The sequence below is a fragment of the Rhamphochromis longiceps genome, linkage group LG9, assembly GCF_057381845.1.
Source record: "Rhamphochromis longiceps isolate RC_006_pf linkage group LG9, R_longiceps_female_GT1.1, whole genome shotgun sequence".
NCBI lineage: Eukaryota > Metazoa > Chordata > Actinopteri > Cichliformes > Cichlidae > Rhamphochromis > Rhamphochromis longiceps.
In genome coordinates this window covers 4,081,174-4,092,979 of record NC_140565.1, presented here as the reverse complement: position 1 = coordinate 4,092,979, position 11,806 = coordinate 4,081,174, and the positions used below count along the sequence as shown (strand labels likewise).

Below are 11,806 nucleotides of genomic sequence, written 5' to 3'. Positions count from 1 at the left end.
CACAGAGACAAGGTTGTGTTGCTCTAAATGAATTTGAAAAAGTCTAAAACAGTATTTAAGGACAGAATGATGTTGTTCTTTTGATGTTGATCTTTTCTTAAAACAATGGTATTGTGATCTGCAAAAGGGTCGGACTATTGCAATATTATTGTAAAGGGAAATGTCATCATTTACAGTAATGTACAAAAGTGTTGACTCATTGGCTTCAAAAACGGAAACATGTGCAATGATTTATTGAAACATGTACAAAAAATACATGGAAATATAGTATATGAGGCAATAACAGAGTTTGTGTAATTCTAATGAATTTCACAGTCAGTATGAAATCATGCTTATTATTCAGCATAACCCATCAACCATCTGAGGCAAGCTTTCTTGTAAAGTTTTAATGTAGTCTTCAGGAATAGTTTTCTAGGCTTCTTGAACGATATTCCAAAGCTCTCTAGATGTTGGCCTCTTTTTACTTCAATCTCAGTCACACGCTCTGGTGCAAGGTTCCAGTTTCTAATCTGCAAAATGTTCATGCAAGGAGGCTCTCAAGTGAGTTTATCTCATATGACGTTTGTTTAGGTTGGATTTTGCTCATATTCAATATTTATAGTTATCCTTTTCAGTTGTTTTCCTGTCCCATGTTGCCTGTGTTTAGTCTGTTTTTCTACCGTGTTTAGGTAGTCTGGTCTTTATGTTTGTTTACCTTTTGTCTATGTCAGATTTGTGTCTCGGCCTCTTATCCCGTGTGCATTGTGTTCACTTTTGCTTCCCTTGTTTCATATGTCAAATTCAGTTCACTGTGTTCCCTGCTGTTTTCTAATTACCTTGTGTGTATTTAAGGCCTCAGTTTTCATCAGTTCTTTGTTGCATTCTCCCCATAGGTTATAGTTCTAGTGTTCTATAGTTTGTTTTTGTGTTTTTATAAGTTTTATAAGCGGCCTTTGGAGTTTACTCTTTGCCTCTGGAGTCCTGCATATTACCTGCCTGTAGTGATAGTGTGACGAAGCCCCATGAATGTGTCCAATCTTTCCAGACAATTGCTTTGCCAAAAAGCAGCTGTTCAGCAGCTCCAGCAATTGAACCGCTCCAAAATGAGCTGTTCAAAAGTGCTGACATCTGCTGGTCAGTCGATGTACAGCAGTGATAATACATGTGGGCTACATAACACTGGATATGCAAACATAATGAAGTATCATTTGCAGAATATCTATATGGTCCTGCATAATTTAATACACATACATGCACACACAGACTTCGTTTGGACACACCCCCTTTACTCGACACAAGCCTTTGGGCTTCAGTGTCAGATGTAACATCACTACCTACCTGCCACACAGCATCATTGAGACTGTATGTTGTACATCATCAGGCAGCTCTATCACAACCAGAACACCAGCCCATCAGTAGTTTGCTTTGTTTTCAAACAGACAACAGTCTAAGTGAACTCCATACGTCACTACAAACCACGTGCCAATGTTCAGTCCACTCACTGGTCAGATGTGTCTGGGACAGGAGCAACTGAAGTAAATACAGGAAGAAGTGCAGTTTTCTGGACTACTGAAGAACATGGAGAACTTACATTCATTCCACGGATATTTGCTAGCCTGTACAGACCCTTGCACATCTATAGTAACTTGCCACATCCCAGAATTCAAAGCATATGGTGGAGATATCATCTGAATTTCAGGAGCGGGACCACTCCTCCTTCACGCCCCCTCTGGCCTCAGCCTATAAAAGCTCCCAATATCCAATACCCGCTGTTCTCATTTTCATGCTCCACCCTACCCCCCCTTTTTTCTTTCCTCTCTTCTCTTCTCCTGTCCTCTCCTCTCTTCCTTTCCTCCCTTTATTTCTCGTTAGTACAGGGGGTTCTGCCCGGCCCGAGAGCCGTCACCAGTCCCCTTCAATGCCTTCCCCAAACCGCAGCACTAATCACACTTCCTCATCCCTCATTGCTCATTGTTACCAAGGGAGTGGTCCCTGCGAGTGAAATGTTTTCTAGTTCAAACTTATAATGTACACCTGGTAGTTAAGTCGAGGTTAGATCACGCTTAGATCATAAACAAAGCACTCTGGAGTTTTATGGAACTGTACAGTGTCTACACCATAGTGCAATTATTATGTTCACACTTGCACAATTGCTCTGTGCAAAGGGGGGAAACAAACCAGTTTGACTTAAACAGACTAAACACTGCAGATGTGATAACATCTTTAGTTAAACTGCAGGTATGTCTTAAAGACATAAAGACCTGCATGACCTCTAATTTTCTGCTTTTAAATTCAGATAAAACTGAGGTTATTGTATTCGGCCCTGGTATCCAACGAGATTCTTACTCTGCATGGCATTACCTTGGCCTCCAGTAACACTGAGGTATGTTGGAGTCCTTTTTGACCAGGATATCTCCTTCAATGTGCACATGAAACAAATATGGAGGACTGCTTTCTTTCATTTGCACAATATCTGTAAAATTACAAACATCCTGACTCAGAGTGATGCTAAATAATTAGTTTGTGCATTTCTTACTGGACTACTATAGTTCATTATTATCAGGCTGTCCTAAAAACTCCTTGAAAAGCCTTCCGTAGATCCAAAATACTGCAGCAGTTTTACTAACAGAAACCAGAAAGTGAATGCATATTTCTCCCATACTGGCTTCTCTTCACTGGTTCCCACCAGTCTATATTTAATCATTAATCATCATTATTCTCTGTATGTCTTCCACAGTCTGTTTTTCTCCCATCACCTCCAACCATTTGCAGCAGATGGCCCCTCCCTGAGCCTGGTTCGTCAGAGGTTTCTTTCCACTAAAAGAGAGTTTTTCCTTCCCACTGTTGCCAAATCCTTGCTTAGATGGGGTCATTTGATTGTTGTGGTTTCTCTCAAATATTGAAGGGTCTTTACCTTAAAATATAAAGGGCTTTGAGGGACTTGTTGTATTTTGGTGCCTTGTATGAATAACATTGAATGGAATTGAAAATGAACATAGATGCACAAAACATTTCTCATTTTTATTGTAAATGTCATAATGAATTCTGTTTAATGCTTTAAAATGGTACGTTTTCCTGTTTCTAACAGCATATTCTTTTTTCTTTATTTAGTAAGAATACAGGCAATGTACAGTTTTCAAGAAACTATATGAACAGTGATGCTGGCTTCAGAGCCGATGGTAGTGTGTATATTGTTTATAAACCAGAAAAAAAGAAGCACATCAGCAACAAATAACAAGTGGAAAGCATCTGTGTTAAAAAATATCCGGGACATGAAATGGAGAAAGTTACAGCCTTTTGATTTAAAAGTGTTGATTTCATCAAGTAATCAAGAAGAGTGCATTTACTCAAGACTGATAGACATGAAACAACCGTTAAGTTAAAAAAAAACAACAATTTTTCTGATATTTTACATTATCATTAAAAAAACTGCATCTCTATTTACTCTGATTATCTTTGTGTATTACTAAAATTAGTTTGACTACCATGAACTAGTGTGTCAAATTTCAAGAACTTCTGCTGTTAGGCCTGAACACTGATCAAATATTTGGCAGATTGTGACTGAAGTAATAGAATGTAGAGTTTTATCTCATCAATATGAATCTGACAACAGCTTTGACCTGAACCACAGGAACATTTTGGTGACACTAGTTCTTTGAAATCTCGAGATTGATTTAATTCTTATACATCACATCCATTTTTCTATTCCAATCATAGTATGAATTTACCCGTATATGTAATCAAACTTTACTAATCTCCAACTTGAATCGTGAAACATTTGCAAACACTGATATATAACATTTCTAAAACTCGTTTCTTGTACTTTTTGTGGACATGTTGCTTCTGCTGTTTTGACTAACAGAAATGTGTCTCTTTAACTTTGGGAAGTGTTTCACCAGGAGCTGCCTGAAATAGTTCTGGAATTTCTTCCCAACAAACGTGTAGAAGACGGGACTGATGCAAAAGTAAATGTTGGCAATGTAACGAGTGATTTGAAGCGCATAGGCCTGTTTCTGTTCTTCCTCGCAGCTTGTTGGTTCATCATACATCAGTACAATATTATAAGGGGTCCAACACATGAAAAACAACAGCACAATGATGAATATCAGCCGGACTGTCTTGAACCTTGTTACAATCTTGGACGACACAACCGTGATTGTGATTCTTGCATAGCAATAGACAATTACAACCAATGGGAAGATAAAGAAAAGGAAAAGCTGAATGTAAAACCCAGATAATCTCAAGGCATCCACATCAATATTTGGAATGTAACCAGGATATTCTTGACACAGAGTTTTGTTATCAATATTAGACGTAAAAATTTTATGGAGAATCATTGGTCTGACACATGCCAAACCACTGACCGCCCACACCACAGCGCAGGAGAATACTGCATAACTTCGATTCCTCACTTGTAACAGACCCACCGAGTACACAACTGCAAGGTGTCGGTCAAAGGTAAGAAGAGCTAGGAAGAGGACAGAGCTATATAACCCTAGATAGTAGACACTGCCAACAATCTTGCACATAGCGGTGCCAAAGATCCAGTTGGAGAGTTGCATGTAGACTGCCATGAATGGAAGACTACTCGCAAAGATCAGGGAGGACACCACCAGGTTCAACAGGAAGATGTTGGTCACAGTGGTCAGCTGTTCAAACCTAAAAGGGAGTCAACATGAAAAGTTATTATATGTGTAAAATGACTCATAAGTAAAGCATTATAAAACAGCTGTAATTCTCTCTGAGCTCAGGCAGTTTACAGGCAACTGGGATCTGTGGATTGTTTGGTGATATGTCTTTAGAATCAACCTTTTTCTGGAGGTGATCATACCCGTAGAATCTGAGTAAAGGTGTATTTTTGGAGGCCGCAAAGAAATTCAGTAGGAACTTCATGAGGGGAGCATAGAATTAGAGCAGAAAAAGACGATATTTCTAGATTCTCGACTTGATGGAAAATAAGTACGGTCGACTTCCACAAAGTTGTAGTTCAGAGTTCACAGCATTATTACATTATTATACACACATCATTATGTACTATTCATAAGAGCAAAGGCTCAAACTCAGAAACCTTTTGGTGTAGGTGTGGTCTCTCTCTCTCTCTCTCTCTCTCTCTCTCTCTCTCTCTCTACATATATGTCTGTGTGTGTGTGTGTGTGTGTGTGTGTGTGTGTGTGTGTGTGTGTGTGTGTGTGTGTTGGGGGGGGGTCATTTTTTGAAAAAGCTCTGTGGAGCAGACCGACATTCGAGGGTTTCTTTGGCATGAGAACATTGTCATTCTTTTTAAAAGCACGTTATTCGTATTTGTAGTCCACAGGAACACATGAATCTATGTTTTTCCACTTTTTCCAATAAGTTTCGAAAATGTTGGAGCTTGGTGTCCTGTAGTGCTGACCAATGTGTGTAATGTTAGTTTAACACAAAGAAAATTCAGGGGTGAAAATAACATTTCTAGCTTTTGAAAATGTTTGATAATAAGAGAGAGTACCGCACCAGCAGCTTTTTGTGGTGAAAAGCAGTTTTGCATCCTGTGCAGAATGTCTAGACAGCCAGTGTTATTTGTTAGTTGAAGGAAAGTCTAAGAGTAAAATATTACTTTTCCTAATTTTTCTTTGCATTTGTCCAGATCCAGGCTGTAATCAAAACTAAGAGAATTGGTGTTAATATGAACCCTACTGCCCTAGAAACGGGAAATATATTTATCTTGAGGTCCAATAGTTAACAGGACGGTAGATTGAGTAGATTGTACCTCAAGGACAGAAATGGATATTTACTCCACCATGCATACCAGCCCTTCTTTGTGATTTTATGGAGATTACCACTTCGTGGCTAAGTTGCTGTCAATTCGAATTGCTTCTGCTTTGTTACAACACCACTAACAACTGACAGTGGCATCATTACTAGCAAGCAAATGTCATTACTTGGACCTTGTTGAACAGCTGGCATCTTATCATTGTACCATGTCTATCCCAGCTACCATAGGGTAGCATGTCTTTAGACCATGGCAGGAATCTGGAGCTGGAGTGAGCTGGAGTGCACACACATGCAGAACATGCATGTTCTGTTGCTCTTGCTTTGATCCAGAGGCAACACTGTTCCGCACAGACCCTCTGGGTGTGAGGCAGTTGTTTTAACCACTGACTCCTGCTGCCCCAGGAGTCTATTGTACCTTGACCATTAACCCTTTTATGTAAACTTTCTATCAAAGGAACCTCATTGACTCAGTCTTTGAATATAGCAGATGGTGGGAATTATGCCACTGCAACATATTTTAGGGACTGCCTGACAGTAAATATATGGGAAAAGAGATTAAATTATAGCTAACCATTGGAAACAACCCACCGTTAATAGATAAAGAAAAAATTGTCAACTCAACAGTGTGCTGAAGAAGCAGTTAGAAACCAAAGAAGCCTGAGAGAAACGCAACATGGGTCTGGGGCTCTTGCTCTTGCTCTTTTCGATCCAGCGCTCAAGCAGATTTTGTTGAATTTCTCCCTGACATTGCTTATTGTGTTTTCTATGAACACCAAAAACATCTTTAGATTGCCTGCTCACAAAGGTAGAACTGGAAAAAAGACGTCTGGTAGACAGTGGCTTTTCAGAAAGTAGAGCATCTTCTTTCCAGCCCCTGAGGTATTCTGTCACTGTCTTCCACTGTCTGTGGAAGTAGTATGGCTTCATCATGTTACCCTGGTCGTTGTATTTCTGACAACCGCATGACATTTTGTGTCAAATCCACCTCTGCTCCAAAGGGTCTAAAAGCCTGTCATGCTCCTCGCTTTTGTTGCATACTTCGTCCATTTTTCAGGGAAAAATGTCCGAGTGGAATTCTTTTGGAGTATATAAAGATTAATATAAATTGCTACCATATTTTTATTTATATTTTTGTCTATTTTATGTCCTTTCACCTTTTATTATGCACTTATGACCTTTTACAGTCTAGTATAACATTATATTGGTGCTTCATAAAAAATTTAAATTAATTATCAAGAATCATGACGGCTGAAAAAGTTTTCATTCAGTTCACTGTGTAGTTGTTTATAGTGAAAGAAACTGAAATGCAATGTTTAAACTCTTTGGTTTTTTTTATATTATAGTTTTATCTTTCATTTAAAGTTCCCATTGTAAGCTAAACAAAAGTGAAATCCCTTTGTTTCAGAAGTCTGAAAAGTAGTTTTTCGTTTGTTTGTTTTTTAAATGTCCTGTTTTCCAAAGCACCTCAGTCAGGCAAAGTCTCCTTTCCAGTACCCTGGTTTAAACCTACCCATGGAGACTGAGAAATGGTATCCCCCCTATTAGATCACACTCTTCAATTACCAATTATCAAGATGATCACCCATTGTATGTATAAAAATATCAAATTATATCCAAATTATATCAATCACGGTAGCCAAGTTTATATAGGTTCTCCTCGTGTATCGTGTGGAGTATGTGATGATGGGAATTAGGTGAATTATGTGGGATCAATAAGATGTTGAGCAGGGGTAGGAATTAATAAGTATGTTCATACTTCTTCCTACTCCTTTTCAGACCAAACATTGTTACATTATGTCAGACGATTTTGTTTTATTTCATTATATATTTTTTGTTTATCTGAACACATACGTGTGTGTGTGTATATCTACATATATATTCGTATCTGTAAATGAAAATATATGTAGTGTGTATATATTGTTTTTTGTTTTATATGTCTGAAACAAATAAAGATACAATACAATACAATACAAATACCCCTTCTTAAAAAAGGACATAATCCCAACTTCCATGCAACATTACAGAGGGATCTCAGCCAAAATAGTCAGACAACATCCAGAACCGCGAGAAACTCAGCATGGCTTTCATTCACCCCATTGGTCCTGCCACCAAGGAGCTGTTTAACCGCTTCAGTGACCTCACTCCCAGTCTAGCCAGTTTGTCTCAATCACACTAGCTCGGATTCCTTTCCCATGAGAGGTGTGATGCTCTGGGTCCCAAAAGTTAGTTTCAAACCTTATGCACACAACTGCAGCTCAACTCTCATAGTACCACACCCCTAAAACACCTCCTGGGAGTGATGGGCCGGCACGAGGGGAAAAATGTAGGTCATATGGCTCAGTACTGCAATATCAATTCCTCCGATATTGGATATTTATATTCTAGAGTTGATTATCATATTAAAATATTTATATTTTCATAATTTGGGGTAAATTTGTAGTTGATCATAAAAAAGAACACAGTGGAAAATAACTATATTATTGGGATTGTCTAAATGATTAATAGGTACCATTTCTTCTTCCTCCTGTCATAGCAATACACGAAACATGCGAAACACGGCTGTATAAATGCCTCAGGCTCACGTGTGCTCACTCATTCAGTGGACGATGGACGATCATCGTCCACTGAATAAAGAGGACGAGAGGGACACGTGCTGCTAAAGAGAGATAGCCAGCGCTCATGGAGTCCTTTGGTGCTGCAGGCAGGCTCTATCCAGGTACAGAGGGAGAAAATGTTGAACTCTTGGCGACATGTAGCACTACTGCTGAATTTCGGAAATTGGAATTACGTCTAGGCTTAGGCTTTTTGTTTAAACTTCCCTTCATCCTTAAAACCCATTTGTTCAAATTAGTAAATATGTTATTAAAATAAATGCTACAATAAATAGCTGTATGAGTTTAGCTTGAAGTAATATGTATGACCCTGAGATCACCTCGCATCAACTCAGTTGGCCTAGATTTAGCCAGGTAAGATTGTAGAGTAGAACATTTAATAAATGCTAGGTATCATTACAAAGTACAGAGCAGTTGCAGTAAAACAGCCAATGTAGGCTTTAAAAAAATAAAACTTCAACTCAGAAATATTTCATACATAGATAAAAACACATATCTTTAAATTTATTCTAAATTGTATTAATATTTTCAATCAGTCACATTTTTTGAGTGATTCTAAATTCAGTGTTTTTTAAACCTGTATGATAATTCTTCATAATTAATCATTATGAAAGGTATGATTTTTAATACAGTACTTTTTACTTAGTCAAGTCAGATGGCTTTATTGTCATTATAACTATGTGCAGTGGTTCAGTACACAGTGAAGCAAGACAGCGTTCCTCCAAGACCATGGTGCTGCAAGCTACAAGTTTTTCACAAAAAAAATGCACAAAAAAAACAGTGCAATGCCAGAGGTACAGAACGATACAGACACAAGACAGTGCAACAGAAATGTGCAAAAGACTGAGCAGTGTGCAAAGAGTAACTTGATGTGCGTGGTTGTGCGCGTGTGTATGACATTGTGCAAATAAGTGCTTGGTAGTGACGTATATAATATCCCGAATAGCAAAATTAGTATGGCCCAGATCTGGCCCACACAATGTGCTTGAAGATGGCCCACAAACCACAAAAAATGATGGCCCTTTGGTGGCCCAGATCTGCCAGAGGTGGCCCACACATGGGCCAGCACAAGGCCAGTTGCAGACACACTGGTGGTCCTGTGCTGGCCCACGTGTGGATTACCTCTGTGTAGACTGACTGGTGCCATGACACCAGTCAGTCCGAAGTGCCAGCTTGATGCCAGATCCGGGCCAGAACTGTTTTCTATGAGCCTGGGCCACATAAACCAAACCACAATCAGGTCAGATGTGGCATGGCATCACATAAACAGTGCCATCTACGCCAGGCCTGGGATGTGTGTGATGTGTGTGTGTGTCAGTCCAGTCACTGAATGTTCAGGAGTCTGATGGTTTGGGGGGAGAAACTGTGTCTCAGTCTTGCAGTGAGGGCCCAAACGCTCTGGTACCTCTTGCCAGAAGGCAGCAGGGTGAAGAGTGTGTGTGAGGGGTGTGTGATGTCCTCCGCAACGCTGGTGGCTTTGTGGATGCAGCGGGTGCAATAAGTGTCTGATTTTCCAAACGTGGTATAGCCAAAACAAATATAGATCATAGTCATCTGCTCTTGTAGTATGAGGAAGTTGTGTATAAGAATAGTTCACCCTTATTTGTATTTATTTATTGGATTAGATAATAATTTTGGTGAGATGCAGTGTAAAATGTCTGGAGGGTCAAACAGTAAAGTTTGACTGTCCAGTTTGACAGACTTTGAGAGACTTGTTATGTTTTTTTAAGCAGTGATGTACATAAATCCACCCACAAGGTGGATTATGCAGTGATAAAAAAGAGTTGGATGACGTTTGTCTGGACTGTGAGACACGTAAGCTGCTTTTCTCTTGTATCTCTTACAAAATAGCTGCTTGAAGTTTTTTACCAGAAGTGACAGATATTGCCAAATCAGTGAACACTAACAGGTTAGTCATGTTAGCTATGCACTCCTCTTTAATTGCCAGTTAAAGTTTGTGAAACTTAGGATTGTTGTATATCATAGAAACATGTAGAAAAGAAGAAGAAGAAGTGAGTGAAAACTTTTGACCACAACTGTAGGAATTTGAGCCTAAACTAATATTGAAAGTTAGTGTAAATAACAGATTATCTGAATACATATAATCAAGCAAGTTAAATCAGTACGAAGTTTTGTTGGACAACTCACCGGTAGATGATGATGAGGACTATGCCATTGACAGTGAGATTGAAGACAAACATGAAGTAGGACAGGATGGACAGTTGAGCTCCCAAAATATTGTCACTGACCCTCATGCATGGTTCAGCTAAAAGCCCAGTGCTGTCATAATATTCATATGTTGGAGTTGCCATCTTCTTCTCAAATGTTAACAGAGAAATCTCTCTGTCAAATGCTTGAAGAAAAGTCTGTCACAAATAGAAACCCAACTATGGTGCAGTGTGCTTTGTGGCTCAGCTGCAGAAGTAGGGGTGGAGCAGTTGGTTTGGGGTGTGGTATCAGGGGAGGCTGATTCACACAGCTGACTTCCATCATCTGACCATGTCTCCCCATTTGAGTATGTTACAACTGTTCATGGCATGAAGCAGGGGGAGGGCAGCTGCTGCAAAGACAGTTTGAAAATAAAAACAGTCAACCTACAACGCTGTGCGCGTGGGTCCTTTATTTTGTCGCAGTGGTGCCGAAACCCAAGCTGCAGGCCGGGTACAGCACAGTAGAGAAAGAGTGCCTGGCCATCCCCCTGGTTAGGGTTAACTCAACCTACAACACTGTGTGTGTGGGTTCTGTATCATGTCAGAGCAACTATTAACAAATCATTAGAAGGACAAACATTTTTTTATTACTTGTGTATGACAGGAGGAAGACTTACAAGAAGAATACAACAAGAAGCCTGAGGAATCTAAACAGATGTGAGAATCATACTACTGATCTTAATGATCTTATCTGTCTTTGCCCTCTGCTCGTCTGACAGAGGAGAGGACTTGCTTGACTCAGTGTGTTCAAGTCACTCTATCATAAATCCTCAAAGATAGAGGAAGTATCACAAGTGTGTGTGTGTGTGTGTGTGTGTGTGTGTGTGTGTGTGTGTGTGTGTGTGTGTGTGTGTGTGTGTGTGTGTGTGTGTGTGTGTGTGGTCAGCACATTCTCGGACCAGGGCTCCTCCCTGAACAGAGGCAACTTCTGTGTGCATGATATTATAACCGCTTATCTTAGTAAGAGAAATCAAACATTTGCAATCCAAAAGACAAAATGATCAAGCAACCGGAAGTTGCCTGGAGGAGGTTGTCAAGTTGAGTACAGAACACACCCCATGAGTAAATAGACATTCATTGACACTTGGCCAGTTGATTTTTTATATGTAAATCCAATAACCTACACGTGCAGGTATGAGCCAAGTGCACAAAGCATCATAAAGACAAAAGTAAATCTGCTTTTGAGCACTGTAGGAGATTCATTCTCCTGCACACAGCTCTGCTTTTGAAACAAAATTCTGCTTAAATCAATCA

The 11,806-nt window shown here is 39.5% G+C and overlaps 1 protein-coding gene across 1 annotated transcript; it reads right to left on the bottom strand.

Moving 5' to 3' along the window:
- Positions 1 to 3,051: 3,051 nt before the first annotated feature.
- Positions 3,052 to 10,686, bottom strand: LOC146661560 (C-C chemokine receptor type 3-like). The gene is made up of 2 exons (XM_085417732.1): positions 10,491 to 10,686; positions 3,052 to 4,638 (listed from the first exon to the last, which is right to left on the bottom strand). The coding sequence occupies exons 1-2, from the start codon at positions 10,652 to 10,654 to the stop codon at positions 3,783 to 3,785; spliced, it is 1,020 nt and encodes a 339-aa protein (XP_085273858.1). The 5' UTR covers positions 10,655 to 10,686; the 3' UTR covers positions 3,052 to 3,782.
- Between the last annotated feature and the right edge of the window lie 1,120 nt (positions 10,687 to 11,806).

Bases quoted from the DNA above. Each gene is read 5' to 3' on its own strand.
- LOC146661560 (XM_085417732.1), bottom strand. From the start codon at position 10,654: ATGGCAACTCCAACATATGAATATTATGACAGCACTGGGCTTTTAGCT. The intron at 4,639-10,490 runs GTGAGTTGTCCA...ACTCCCTTTTAG, and splicing joins GTCCTCATCATCATCTACCG to GTTTGAACAGCTGACCACTG.